Source organism: Canis lupus, chromosome X (genome assembly GCF_003254725.2).
Source record: "Canis lupus dingo isolate Sandy chromosome X, ASM325472v2, whole genome shotgun sequence".
NCBI lineage: Eukaryota > Metazoa > Chordata > Mammalia > Carnivora > Canidae > Canis > Canis lupus.
In genome coordinates this window covers 43,861,132-43,877,080 of record NC_064281.1, presented here as the reverse complement: position 1 = coordinate 43,877,080, position 15,949 = coordinate 43,861,132, and the positions used below count along the sequence as shown (strand labels likewise).

At 39.1% G+C, this 15,949-nt stretch overlaps 1 protein-coding gene and 1 pseudogene across 1 annotated transcript; both read right to left on the bottom strand.

Annotated features, from left to right (window-relative positions):
- Positions 1–8,267: 8,267 nt before the first annotated feature.
- On the bottom strand, positions 8,268–8,653 carry LOC125754716 (tubulin alpha chain-like). Its single transcript, XM_049107827.1, has 2 exons — positions 8,535–8,653; positions 8,268–8,496 (listed from the first exon to the last, which is right to left on the bottom strand). Exons 1-2 carry the CDS (start codon positions 8,651–8,653, stop codon positions 8,268–8,270), a joined length of 348 nt encoding a protein of 115 aa, XP_048963784.1.
- On the bottom strand, positions 8,581–9,596 carry LOC112673274 (tubulin alpha-1A chain-like; annotated as a pseudogene).
- Positions 9,597–15,949: the final 6,353 nt, after the last annotated feature.

The following is a 15,949-nucleotide window of genomic DNA, read 5'->3' as shown; positions in this document are numbered from 1 at the left end:
TACACCCTAAAAACTGTAGATCACTTCTGAAAGCAATTGAGGAAGGCACAAAGAGATGCAAAAATATTCCATGCTCATGGATTGGAAGAATTAATAACTGAAAAAATGTCAATGTTACTCAGGACAATTTACACATTTAATTCAGTCCCTATCAAAATACCATGGACTTTCTTCAGACAGCTGGAACAAATCATCTTAAAATGTGTGTGGAATCAGAAAAGACCCCGAGTAGCCAGGGGAATATTGAAAAGAAAACCATAGCTGGGGGCATCACAAGGCCAGATTTCAGGTTGTACTACAAAGCTGTGGTCATCAAGATAGTGTGGTACTGGCACAAAAACAGACACATAGATCAATGGAACACAATAGAGAATCCAGAAGTGGACCCTCAAGTTTATTGTCAACTAATATTCGACAAAGCAGGAAAGACCTTCCACTGGAAAAAAGACCGTCTCTTCAATAAATGGTGCTGGGAAAATGGGGCATCCACATGCAGAAGAATGAAACTAGACCATTCTCTTACACCATACACAGAGAGAAACTAAAAATGGATGAAAGATCTAAATGCGAGACCATAATCCATCAAAATCCTAGAGGAGAACACAGGAAACCCCCTTTTGGAACTTGGCCACAGAAACTTCTTGCAAGATACATCCATGAATGCAATAGAAACAAAAGCAAAAATGAATTATTGGGGCTTCATCAAGATAAAAAGCTCTGCACAGCAAAGGATACAGTCAACTAAACTAAAAGACAACTGACCAAAAGGGAGAAGATATTTGCAAATGACCTATCAGATAAAGGGCTTGTATCCAAGATCTATAAAGAACTTATTAAACTCAACAGCAAGGAAAAAAACAATCCAATTATGAAAGGGCAAAAGACATGAACAGAAATTTCACAGAGGAAGACATCAACATGGCCCACTAGCACATGAGAAAATGCTCCGCATCACTGGTTATCAGCAAAATCCAAATCAAAACCACAATGAGATACCACCTCACACCAGTGAGAATGGTGAACATGAACAAGACAGGAAACAACAACAGTTGGAGAGGATGCGGAGAAAGAGGAACCCTCTTGCACTGTTGGTGGGAATGTGAACTGGTACAGCCACTCTGGAAAACTGTGTGGAGGTTCCTCAGAGAGTGAAAAATAGATCTGCCCTATGACCCAGCAATTGTAGGGCTGGGGATTTACCCCAAAGATACAGATGCAGTGAAACGCCAGGACACCTGCACCCCGATGTTTATAGCAGCAATGTCCACAGTACCTGAACTGTAGAAGGAGCCTTGGTGTCCATCAAAGGATGAATGTGTAAAGAAGATGTGGTTTATGTATACAATGGAATATTACTCAGCCATTAGAAATGACAAATACCCACCATTTGCTTCAACGTGGATGGAAGTGGAGGGCATTATTCTGAGTGAAATAAGTCAGTCAGCAAAGGACACACATAATATGGTCTCATTCATTTTGAGAATATAAAAATTAGTGAAAGGGAATAAAGGGAAGGGAGAGAAAATGAGTGAAAATATCAGTGAGGGTGACAAAACTTTTGAGACATCTAACTCTGGGTAATGAACAAGAGGTAGTGGGAAGGGAGATGGGTGGGGGTAGGGTGACTGGATGATGGGCACTGAGGGTGGCACTTGGTGGGTGAGCACTGGGTGTTATGCTAAATGTTGGGAAATTGAATTCTAATTTAAAAAAATAAATTACACTCATGATTCTGCAGTTTGATTTTTTGTTTTCTCAAAAGTACAGTTTTGGCCTTAATCACTCTCAAATACAAATAGAACTACCTCATTTTGTTTAATCACTTTATAGTAGAACATTCCACAGTTTTTGATAGTTAATGAACCCCTTTGCTTTGGGGGTATTGATTCAGCACATATCTATTTTTTTTCAATAGGAATAAGTGATAAGTATTTAAGCAAAATTTATTCGTTATGCTTCACAATTGGGGATAGATTCCAATCCATCATTGCCCTGGCACATGTCAATTACTATATAAAAAATCAAATGTGGGATCCCTGGGTGGCGCAGCGGTTTATCGCCTGCCTTTGGCCCAGGGTGCGATCCTGGAGACCCGGGATCGAATCCCACATCGGGCTCCCGGTGCGTGGAGCCTGCTTCTCCCTCTGCCTATGTCTCTGCCTCTCTCTCTCTCTCTCTCTGTGTGTGTGTGTGTGACTATCACAAATAAATAAAAATTTAAAAAAATCAAATTCAATGTCAAAGCCAAAGCCTCAGAGGAAAGAGTTCAGTTCCCAAGAAACAGTGATAGCTTAACAACGTAAAACTTTTATCTAGAGTACATAGGCATTAAATTAGTACTGCTGAAACAATGCATTGAGGATTTACAGTAACACCTGGAAGTTCCTTCTAATGTACATATAAATAGAATCATGGAAGCTTTTTGTATTAACTGTTCTATGGCCTTAAAGATTTAATGAACGGAATGAAAACTGAATCTGTTCACGTCCCATCTTTTACATCTAGGTAAGATAAAATCTATTCTCACTTTCAAGGTAGAATTTTACATGTCCATACTTCTTAAGCCACATTTAAAGAAATTATCTCTTATCTAATCTTGGATGTTGTCTCTTCATCTTGTACATGAAACTCCAGTAGATTTAATAGAGATTCATCATCTAGTCAACCCCTTCACATGTTCTTCAAACCAATCAAATTTGGGATCCTCAACATTTTGTGTCAATAAAATAAGGTGTGGAATTAGCAAATTCAATGAAGACCTGTTTTTTTTTCCTTGTCACACTGGATGTCTAGACGCCATTTGGATTGGGTTTAGAAGATGGGGAAGTATAGACGTTTCTTGGCCTGAGTCTTTTAACAGTAGAGATGTAGAAGGGAGAACGAGATCAGGAAGAGACTGGCTGTTGACAGCAGAGCACCGCCAGTTGGTGTGGTGGTAGTATTTGCTGGATTTGGGGCAGTCGAGTTACTCTGGGAGGAGTTACTTGAAAGTGTTACAACAGTTGTTTGATTTGAATAAATCTGCGTGGGTAGGAGCAGCACCAGGAGCAGCAGCCCCAGTCCGAGCCTGGCCACCATCGCTCTGCCCATGTCTGCTCCATCGGCGTCGGTGTGCGGCACGTGTCCCTGGCTGTGGGGCGAGTTGGAGGACGCGGGCTCAGGGAGGGCGCAGGCGAGGTCAGCACATATCTATTAAGCACCTACTATGTGTCAGTCACCACTGGATATCTTAGAAAATAATAAGAAAAACGTAACTCCTCCACTCATGAAGCTGATTTTTTAAAAAGCTTTTATTTTAATTCCAGGTGGTTAACATATAGTGTTATATTTGTTTGAGGTGTACAATATAGTGATTCAGTAATTCCATACATCATCTGGTGCTCATCATGATAAGTGCACTCCTTAATCTCCATAACATATTTTATTCACCCACTCCCACCTCCCCTCAGTTTGTTCTCTATATTTAAGAGTCTGTTTCTTGGTTTGAATCTCTCATTTTCCCCCTTTGCTTGTTTATTCTGTTTCTCAAATGCCACATGAGTGAAATCATATGGTATTTGTCTTTCTTTGTCTGACTTATTTTGCTTAGCATTACACTCACTAGCTACATCCATGTCATTGCAAATGGCAAGATTTCATTGTTTTTTATTGCTGACAGTGCATGAGGATTTCTTTTTCTGCACATCCTCACCAACACCTGTTGTTTCCTGTGTTTCTTATTTTAGCCATACTGACTCATGTGAGGTGTTATCTCATTGCAGTTTTATTTCCCTAGTGATAAGTCATGATGAGCATCTTTTCATACATCTGTTGGTCATCTGTATGTCTTCTTTGCAGAAGTGTCTGCTCATATCTTCTTCCCATTTTTAAATAGGTTATTTGTTTTTGGGTGTTGAGTTTTGTTAAGTTCTTTACATATTTTGGATACTAGCCCTTTATCAGATATGTCACTTGCAAATATTTTCTCCCATTCCATAGGCTACCTTTTATTTTTGTTGGTTGTTTCCTTTGCTGTGCAGAAGATTTTTATTTTGATGTGGCCCCAAATAGTTTATTTTAGCTTACTTTAGGAGACATGTCTAGAAAAATGTTGCTATGGCCAATGTCAGTCAGATTACTGCCTGTGTTCTCTTTTAGGATTTTTATGATATCAAGGTCTCACATTTAGGTATTTAATAAATTTTGAATTTCTCTGTATGGTGAAAGAATGTGGTTCAGTTTCATTCTTTTGTATGTTGCTGTTTAGTTTTCACAACACAATTTATTGACAAGATTTTCTTTTCCTCATTGGTTATTCTTTGTGCTTCATTGAAGATTAATTGACTATATAGTGTGGGTTCATTTCTGGGTTTTCTATTCTGTTCCATTGATCAGTGTGTCTATTTTTGTGCCAATACCATACTATTTTGATCTCTACAGCTTTGAAATATAACTTGATGCCCAGAATTTTGATACCTCTAGCTTTGCTTTGCTTTTCAAGATTGCTTTGTCTATTCGGCATCTTTTGTGTTCCATACAAATTTTAGAATTGTTTGTTCTAGTTCTGTGAAAAATGATGTTGGTATTTTGATAGGGATTGGATTAAAAGTGTATGTTGCTTCAGGCAGTATAGACCTTTTAACAATATTGGTTCTTCCAATCCATGAGAAAAGTCTTGTCCTTTTTTGTGTCATCTTCAGTTTCTTTCAGTATTTTTGAATAATTTTCAGAGTACAAGTCTTTCATCTCTTTGGTTAGGTTTACTGCTAGATATTTTATTATTTTGGGTGCAAAATTGTAAATGGGACTACTTTATTAATTTCTCTTTCTGCTTCTTTATTATTGGTATATAGAAATGCAACAGATTTCTGTGCATTGATTTTGTGTACTATGACTTTACTGAATTCATTTATCAGTTCTAGCAGTTTTTTATGGTCTTTCTGATTTTCTATATACAGTATCATGTCGTTTGCAAACAGTTTAAATTTTACTTCTTTCTTACTGATTTGGATTCCTTTTATTTCTTTTTGTTGTCTGCTTGCTGTGGCTAGGACCTTTGGTACTATAAAAGTGATAAGAGTGGACATCCCGGTCTTGTTCATGACTTTGGAGGAAAAGTTCATTTTTTCCACATTAAGGATGATGTTAGATGTATCTAATATGGCCTTATTATGTTGAGGTATGTTCCCTTTAAACCTACTTTGTTACATGAGAAACACCTAACTCTGGGAAACGAACAAGGGGTAGTGGAAAGGTAGGTGGGGGGGGTTAGGGTGACTGGGTGATGGGCACTGAGGGGTCACTTGGCGGGATGAGCACTGGGTGTTATGCTAAATGTTGGCAAATTGAACTCCAATAAAAAAATTAAGAAAAAAAGTAAACCTACTTTGTTGAGGACTTTTTGGTGAGAATGCAAACTCGTGCAGCCACTGTGAGAATCTGTGGAGTTTCCTCAAAAAAAATTAAAAATAGAACTACCTTTCCATTCAGCAATTAAACTGCTGGGTGTTTACTCAAAGAGTACAGAAACACTAATTCAAAAGGAAACTTCACCTTGATGTTTATAGCAGCATTCTATAATAGCTAAATTATGGAAACAACCCAAGTGTCCATCAACTGATGAATTAGTAAAGAAGATGTGGGGTATGTGCTTGTGCTTGTGCATGTGTGTGTGTGTGTGTGTGTGTGTGTGTGTGTGTATATATATATATTTAATGATATACTGGAATAATACTCAGCCAAAAAAAGAATGAAATCTTGCCATTTACAATGATATGGATGGAGCTAGAGAGTATTATGTTAAGAAAAATAAGTCAGAGAAAGACAAATACCATATGATTTCATTTACAGGTGCAATTTAAGAAAGAAAACAAATAATCATGGGAGTGGAGAGGAAAACCAAGAAATAGACTCCTAACTATAGAGAGGGGTGGTGGGAGGGGAATGGGTTATTTAGGTGACAGGAGTTAAGGAGTGCCCTTATTGTCATGAGTGCTGGGTATCATATATAAGTGTTGAATCACTAAAATGTACACCTAAAATTAATATTACAGTGTATGTTAACTGGAATTTTTTAAAAACCTAAAAATTTTTGAAAAAGAAAAAACCTACTTGGTTGAGAGTTTTTATCATAAGTGGATGTTGTACTTTGTCAAATGCTTTTCCTGCATCTATTGCTATGATCATGTTTCTTATCCTTTCTCCTATTGATGTATCACATTGATTGATTTTTTTTTTAATTTTTATTTATTTATGATAGTCACAGAGAGAGAGAGAGGCACAGAGACACAGGCAGAGGGAGAAGCAGGCTCCATGCACCGGGAGCCCGACGTGGGATTCGATCCCGGGTCTCCAGGATCGCGCCCTGGGCCAAAGGCAGGCGCCAAACCGCTGCGCCACCCAGGGATCCCACATTGATTGATTTTTGAATATTAAGCCGCCCTTAAAACCTAGGAATAAATCCCACTTGAATGTGGTGAATGATTTTTTAATGTAGTAGTGAACTCAATTTGCTAGTATTTTATCAATAATTTTTCATCTATGTTCATTAGGGGTATTGGCATATAATTCTCTTTCCCACTGATGTCTTTATCTGTTTTGGTATCAGAGTAATGTTGGCCATGAGCCAACATTTTAACAGTAAGGACAGAAAATAAGAAAATAGGTAATCCAGTATAAGAATCCTCACTTGCCCTTCACATTGCACCCTTGCTACTATTCTATATTTCTTTCAAGATTGAGATATCAGGCTACCCTACCTGCTTCAATTCACATTTCTGGTAGTCATTCCATATCTGCTTCCCAATCAAATAAATTCTGACCTACCATGTTACCAATACATCTTTGGTCACCACCAATGACCTCTAACATAAAAATCCTAATGGATGTTCATCAGCTCTCATTTCATCCTAGTTAAAATCCCTGCAATCATTGACACTTGGTGACACTCTCCACATCCTTCTTTTATTTCCTCTAGCTACAATTCTTTGGTATTCCTTGATGAAGACTGAGCAGCTAAACCCTTCCCACCAACTCTAGCCCAATATATCCAATTGACTGCAAAGATTTTTCCACTGGAATATCTTTGATGCACCTCAAATTCAGTGAAGGCATAAATGAACTCATTTTCTTTCATATATCTCTTTCTCTTAGTTCTCAGTCTCCTATTTGTGCTAACTAGTTTACAAAGATAGCCTCTGATGAATTATGGCAGTTTTCCCAGCTCTGTATAGTCATTTTTTTACATTGAATATGGGCTAGCTTTATGACTAAAGAATAAAGAAGTGATGCTGTGCCATTTCTAGGTCTAAGTTTTAGGAAAGCCTGGAAGCCTCCAATTTCACACTATTGTGAGCCTGAAGTTCTGCTACTCTATTGTAAATAAAACTGGAGAGTCAGAGTAGTGAGGGAGAGGCTCTGAGACTACATGAAAAGAGAAAGGCCTAGCAGTCTCAACTGAGTCTAGGTTTCCAACTATGCCCTTCCAATGACCCAGATGTGTACATAAACTGTAAGATTTCCAGACTGGCCAAGCCCTTGGATGACTGATGACTCAGTCAATATCAAATGGAGCCAAAGAAATAACCAGCAGATAATCTAAGAGGTAATAAAATGGTGGTTATTTGAACCACTATCTGTGCACCACCTTATCCAGTGCCCACCACCAGCACTCACCCATACAACCATACAATAAAATCCTTTTCTCCGTTAAAGACAGACATCACATTGGGGAGGATATTCTACATGTTATTACTTCTATCACGGAAGTTCTTTTTAATGTAGAGAGGTCTCTAGCCATTCTTGCCCACACATAACTCTTCAACACCATCACATGCCGTGGCATGGTTCAATTCCATCATTAATCTCTATTATAGGTATATTTCTTTTTTATTTAAGTTTTATTTTATCACTTTTCTGTCATACATAAGGATTCTACAGATACTATATAACAAAAATTCCATGTGTGTGGTGCTGGAACCTATAATTGTTACTAGAATATACATTTTCCATATAGAGGCAGTTATTACATTTTGGCCTTTTTTTCATTTAAGACAGGGAATACTTTATTCAAACCCATCAGAGAAATGGACAGCTTGGGTCTGTAACAAAGCATTGTGTTTTAAAGCATAGGTCAGTAATTGTCTATGACAGTATACACTGCTACATACAAATTAACTAATCAGAGCACAACTTTTCAATGTTCAAAACAGAATAAGCTTCCCTGTAAAAGCAGCACCTTTGTGACATTTTTAAGTTTAGTATTCCTCTCCTCTTCTTCACCCTCTCTTTCAACAGAATCCACAATCAACCTCCTCATAATCCTTCTCCAGGGCAGCCATGCCCTCATGGGCCTCAGAAAACTCTCCTTCCTCCATACTCTCACCCACATACCAGTGAACAAAGGCATGCTTGGCATACATCAGGTCAAACTTGTGGTCCAGGCAAGCCCAGGCCTCAGAAATGGCTGTGGTGTTGCTCAGCATGCACACAGCTTGCTGTACTTTGGCCAGGTCTCCACTGAGTACCACAGTGGGAGGCTGGTAGTTAATGCCCACTTTGAAGCCAGTGGGGACAAGTCCATAAACTGGATGGTATGCTTGGTCTTGATGGTGGCAATGGCAGCATTGACATCTTTGGGAGCCACATCACCATGGTACAACAGGCAGCAAGCCATGTATTTACCATGGCAAGGATCGCATTTCACCATCTGGTTGGCTGGCTCAAAGCATGCATTGGTGATCTCTGCTACAGAAAGCTGTTCATGGTAGGCTTTCTCAGCAGAGATGATAGAGGCATATGTGGCCAGAGGGAAGTGGATATGGGGATAGGGCATCAGATTGGTCTGGAACTCCGTCAGATCAACATTCAGGGCTCTGTCAAATCTGAGGGAAGAAAATTGTGATGGAGGACACAATTTGACCTATCAACCTATTTAGATTAGTGTAGGTTGGGCATTCAATATCGAGATTTCCATGACAAATATCATAGTTGGCCTTATTGTCTACCATAAAGGCACAATCAGAGTGCTCCAGGGTGGTGTGGGTGGTGAGGATGGAGTTGTAGGGCTCTACTACAGTTGTGGACACCTAGGGGGTGGGGTAGATGGAGAACTCTAGCTTGGACTTCTTGCCGTAATCAACAGAGAGACATTCCATCAGCAGCAGGGAGGTGAACCCAGAACCAGTTCCCCCTCCAAAGCTGTGGAAAATCAAGAAGCCCTGAAGACCCATACACTGGTCACCCAGTTTCCAAATTTGGTCCAAGACAAGGTCAATGATCTCCTTGCCAATGGTGTAGTGCCCTCAGGCATAGTTATTGGCAGCATCTTCCTTGCCTGTGATGAGCTGCTCAGGATGGAAGAGCTGGCGGTAGGTGCCAGTGTGAACTTCATCAATTACTGTGGGCTCAAGGTCTACAAACACTGCCCTGGGCACATGCTTGCCAGCACCTGTCTCACTGAAGAAGGTGTTAAAGGAGTGATCTCCTCCCCCAATGGTCCTGTCACTTGGCATCTGGCCATTGGGCTGAATGCCGTGTTCCAGGCAATAGAGCTCCCACCAGGCATTGCCAATCTGGACACCAGCTTGGCCAACGTGGATGGAGATGCATTCACGCATGGTTGCTGCTTTGCAGCTGCTGGGCAGATGGCAGAGAAGAGGAGAGTTTGTTGCTTCTTATAGCGTGACTCTTAGGTGGTTGATGTAAGAGAACCTGCCACATTTTGGCATTTTCCATGGTTTTCATATACTCTGTGTGTCTGTGTGTATGCCCTTATTTTCCACATTCAAGTGACCTTGGATGGACTGGGTCAGTTCAAGTTGTAGCATACAAACTGCTACAGCTACTTTGCTACCTACAGAGTTCCAGAGACCCATCCCAGATTCTACCTTTAACTTTTAGACCCTATATTCTGTGCCCAATTGTTCCTTCCTGAATTAGTTTCCCATTGTCACCATGGTGAATTTCCACAAACTTAATGGCTTAAAAAATCCACAAGTTTATTTTGCTTCATTTTTGGAGGTCAGAACTCAGAAATGCTCTTATTGGGATAAAAATCAAAGTGTCAGTAGGGATGTGTTCCTTCTGGAGGCTCTAAGAGGCAAACTATTCCTTTCTCTTTTTCATCTTCTAGGGACCTTATACATTCCTTGGCTCATGGGCCATTTCTCCATAGCCAGTAGTATAGCATATTCAATTCTATCTCTTCTCTGACCTTTGCTTCTGTGGTCTCCTTTTCTGAATCTAACTATGAGCCTCTTGCCTCCCTCTCAAAAGGACTCATATGATTACATTGGGCCTACATGGATAATTCGGGATAATCTCCCCACTAAACTATACCTGCAATATCCCTGTTGTCATGTAAGGAAATATATTCCCAAGTTTTGGCAATTGGACGTGGATATCTTTGGTGGCCCATTATTTAGCCTACTATAGTGCTCAATCTTAATTCTCCCACCTCTATGTCCTGACCCTTCAAACCAATCATTGATGGAATTATTTGGTATCAACACAGCATTGCTGTTGAACTTAAGATTCACCTAAGATTCTCCCAATATGCATGCTCTGGAACTAGTAGTAAAATCTCCAAAATCTGTCTACCCCTTCCCAGACTCAGTTTTGGTTTCAGATACCCTAGCCCAGTTACACTTTCACATCCCTAGAAATAATAGTGAAAGGGAATATAAGGGAAGGGAGAAGAAATGTGTGGGAAATATCAGAAAGGGAGACAGAACGTAAAGACTGCTAACTCTGGGAAACGAACTAGGGGTGGTAGAAGGGGAGGAGGGCGGGGGATGGGAGTGAATGGGTGACGGGCACTGGGGGTTATTCTGTATGTTAGTAAATTGAACACCAATAAAAAATAAATTTAAAAAAAAGAAAGGGAGTTTGGACAGGGTAGGTCGTAGGTAAAATAACTAGAGTCAGGGTTCATACCCAAGGAAGAGACATGAGAAACACAGGGATTAGTGCACAGATGGGAGTCATCTCACACTGCTTGAAGGAATCAGGGAAAGCTTAAATGGAGAGAAAAAAATTTGGTTCTGCAAGGTGAATATGGAATATTGACAAGTGAAGAAGTGGCAGATAGCAAGAAGGAGTTCTTGGAAGGGGAACAGCATATGCAAAAATACAAAGATAAAAGAAAGTGCATCTGATTTAGGAATCCTACAGAGTAGTTCAATATAGCTAAGAGAGAAAAGGAAAAAATAGGTTTAGGTGAGATGGAAAATAAGGGAGTGGAGAGAGAGACAGTAAGATATATAAACATTTAATGTATGTTGGGAAGTATGCTAATAGATGTATATGCATTTCCTTCACTAAATTTTCATTAGCCTGAATGAGCATTTTTATAGATATTACAAAATTGAATGCATTAGATGTGAGACTTGAAATTCCAGCCCAACTCTACCTAATATCAAAAGCTGCTATCTTTTCACAAAGTCAGTGCTGCTTAAAGGGTAGCATGTGAGCCATGATTGGTGCCCAGCAGGTCATGAACAAAATTGTTGTGTTTATTGTTTAATACCAATATATTTGTTTATTATTTTAAAAATAAGATTTAATCCACATGTAGGCTTTTATAGTGAAATGAACAAGAGCATTTCCAGAACATAACCCATGGGAGAACCTCCATAAAATCCCCTCTAAACATAATGCTGCTCTTTCTAATATTCCTCATGAAGCAACAGCTGTCCACAAAGTCCTCCATGCTCTGACACTCCACACCTCCACACAGCATCCCTCAGTCTCTTCTCTCTTCCCATCAATTACTAAATGTGTATTTTCCATTGTACTAATCTCTCTCTCCTCAGTTCCCTCATCTATATAATGAAGATAATAGTGGAAGCTAACACACTGGATTGTAATTAGGTCTAAATGACTTAAGGTCCTTAGAATAGTGCTTGAGATTTGGTGAACACCAGGCAAGTATATCTCTTTAAAAAAAAACTGCAACAGACTAATTAATCTCTTTCATAAAGATCTTCTGTTGGGTGTCCACCACCCCATATTTGGTTCCAAAGCTTCCATTGCCCGTTGACCACCTCTAACTCCAGTTGCCTCTCCAATATCCTCCTACTAGACATCATCCTTCATATTGTTTTAAAAGATGACAATCTGCTTTCTTTCTCATCTCCTATCTACATTCTCTTACTAAGTTACCAGCTTTGAACCAAAAAATCCCCTCAGAAGCCATCATTCTTAGTAAATAGTATGAGATTATAGCAATTATCTCTTTATCTCAAAAATACTTGAAAGCAAAGTTTTTTGTTACAGAGTGTTAGTTTCAGGGAATACACTTAACCCTATAGAAAGTAGCATGGAGTACCAAAATTCCAGTGGAGATAGCCAAGCAACAAATCACATTGGCTTGCCGGAGATTGGTAAGTGCCAAAAGTAGATAATCAAACTTAATGAATCATGTTTATTATACACTGCAAAGGAAACAGCAAGAGCATTAGTATGGTAGCAGGAGTTTAACTGTCCCCAAGTTCCACAGGTCTTTTGAGGGATGCCACAACTTTTTAGTGTTGGTAGGAAGATGACTCTGTCTTCAGAAATGACATCTACATCTCAACAACTATATCATAAGTAGTGTTTCCCTGGTGAATGAATAAAAGCCTGCCTTTGGAGTTCAATAGGTCTGAATATGAATCCAAGTTCTACTGCTTAACTACCTAATTTACCTAACTCATTTCAGCCTATTTCTTCAACTGTAGAAGGGGAATAATAACATGTTTCTCTTAGGTCTTTGGGAAATAACAAACATAAAGAGTTAAACACACAATTAATATTCATTATAAATTATAGAAATGATATTTATGTTATGCCTCCATATTATTGAGCTCCCTGAGAAACATCCTGTGTGCACTGATGTAGGAAAGATGTTGGGTTTGGAGCCAACAGCCAAGAAAAATTCTTGAGATGTGTTTGGTGCAAGGTGGTTTTATTAAAGCACAGAGACAGGACACGTGGGCAGAAGGAAATGCATCTGAATCCTGAGGAGTGGCCCATTATATACTTTCAAGTTGAGAGGGGAGTTGGGGATAGCATGAGTCTCTAAGGAATTTTGGAAGCAAGGTTTCCGGGACCTCAACAGGGCTAGCTATTGTTGGGAAAGGTTATTTATTACTGTCTAATAAAACCATAGTCATGAGACCCTTCAGACATATATCAGTGGGCCATATGCTGGGGGGATGATTACCAATATGTATTTTGGGAAGTAGAGATAAAGGAAGTTTCGAAAGGAATTTTTATATGTTAAAGAAGACCTACAGGATCCTTGAGGTTGGGCTAAGATTGCCTTTTGCCCTTAGCAAAGTATTAACATGGGGCAGCTGAGTTCCTAGAGGAATGTCACTCTCCTGTTTCAAGGACTTGTCAATAGGCTGTGAGTAGTAAGGAAATTTAATTTTTCTTTCTCCCTTTGTTTCTCACATTATGTATCATCTCTGTGTCCTTCATACTCCTAGCACAGCATTTAAAATAAAGTGTCAGTGAAGGTTTTGGAACACAGCTGACCAGGCTTTTTTTTTTCATCTGAAAAACAAATGAGCTTATCAATTCTGATATTTTATAGTGTATAAACTACCTTCCCATGCCAGTGTTGATATATTTCTGTTATGCACAAAGTAAAATATTGCTGCATATCACTCTCTTTCCATGATGATTTTATTTGTGCTGTTGAGTTGTATGGGACTAAGGGTTTGATTGCAGTATTTCTGGTCCTAAATCCAGACAGGGCAGTATACAAAGGCTGAAAGATTTGGTCTCTTACAGCATCTTTTCTTTTCTTTTTTTTTTTTTTAAATCACAGAAATATATTCAGAAATCACCTCAGCAGACTTCCCTTCAGCTTGCATTGTCCAGCACTGGGCCACACAAGCTCAATCCTAAATCAGTCAAAGCCAAAGAAGATCTTATGAGAAAGGAGGTATGCGTATATGTGTGGGTGTGTTTGGGCAGGGGAAATGCAGCTGTGCATGCATATGTATGTGTCCATGCCTAACAAATGGCTGATTCCTGGGTCCATCAAAATGATGCAGAGTGAAAATGATCCCATAGTTCAGATTTCAAGGACCAGGGGACAGCTGACATGAAATTTGCATATAATTTACCTTTTTTATGGCATCAGGATAAAATAGCCCATTGTTTTTATCTAGCAATTGTTAAAGCCTTGCAAATGGGATCTGACATATGCATAATCCCCTTGGTAAGACTTTTTATACCCTGGACAGTTCTGGAATGGGTACTGATACTGATAGTAACTGTTTCCATGGTTGCTCAAATATTTACCTTTGGGATTGATCATTTTTTTCTGTAATTATTATAATATTTTAATAGTTTTATTCTTAAGTTTTAAAGACTTTGAAAATATTTTCCCTGGTTTTGTAGTTCAAATTTGGAGAAAAAAATACATTTACCTGAGGTCTCAGTGTTGCCACCTCCCTAAGAACACCCATTGGAAAGATTTTACATTCTGGGGTTTTCTCTCAGACTTCCACATCTGCACATGTTCATATAAGGAGCTTTTTCACATGGGGTAATTCTGGCTTCACATTTCAAGGGTAAGGACTGAATAAAGTAGTGGTCATTATCACATAAATTCCAAGAGGCATGGAGATGGTGCTGCAATGTTGAATTCTCTGAAATATAACACATTTGAGACATATTTACCAGTGGTACAGTGATAGCTAATGTTTAACCATAGGACAAACACTTCGAAATTCTTCAATTATATTAATAAATTATATTTAATTATATAAATTAATGATCAAAGTAAAGTCCCTATTAGTTCCAATTTCCTCAATAAAGGTATTGATAGGTTCAGTGATATACTGATAGTCATTCACACAAATAACAAAAGCAGGATTTTCCTCCAGTCTCCCTTCAAAGCCCAATCTTGTAACCACTGTGGCACACTGCTTCTACTGCAATGGCTAGAATAGGAGAGATGCTCAGATTATTTTATTATTTTGGAAAGGTTAATGCGACCTGGTACAAAAGGCATAGAGAATATTAATAATAATGTACCTTCTGATTTTCCCTGAAAATGAATAAGAGAAAATATCATGCTTAGCACCTGGCATTTATATAGAAGCTCAGTGAATGATAAGTGGGGTATAGAGAAAAAAGACAAAAGAAGGAAACAACCTCTTTTGTGCTATTTAAGAGCAGTAATAACCTAACTATGGGAAAATATATGTCAGATCATTTTGTAAATATCTTCTCAGACCACCTGTTAGGTGTCTGGATGGGGTTTCTTCTGAAAAAGAATGGTCTATTGTTACACATTTTAGATGAAGGTGAGTCCTGAAGCCTAAAATGAGGGTATTATAAATTCCCCCTTCTTATACAAGATAAGGAAATTTTTCCAACATTCTCTTTTGGGCTGTTAGCAAGCTTGGTCATGATTCCCAGGTATAAAGTCTCATAGAACATCTTGGTGGTGGGGTAGTAAACTGCCCCTGGCCATTTGGAGGCAAGCTGGCATCCAGGCAAGAAACAGGCCTAGTGAGAGATCCCAGAATGGACCTGTCTGAACAGGTCCATTGACATGAGGTCTATGAAAAGTTGGTTTTTAAGTCCTAGTATTTATTTTACACTTCTCCCCCACAGTGCAAGAAGTGTGAATAACATCTCATTAAATATCACAACCTGGTATCTGCTGTGAAGTGGGAGATCTGGAAAAGTCCCAATCCATGCCTGGAGTAAAGAGGTGGAGGTAAGAGAGCAGGATCCCCTCCGTTGAGGCCTGAGTGCTGATGGCTGAGGCTCACTAGGCTGGAACCAAAATGCCCTATGGGAAGAACATCAGGAGGCTCAGAAATGGTGGAGGTAGAGTGGTGTGACATCAGGGCAAGAAATCCAGAGTAGTCAGAAAGACGCGAGGGAACTTTTTCATATCACAGGGAAAGTAGTAGCTGAACCATCTCTAGCAGACCTGATTCATCAAATCAAATTATTTTAA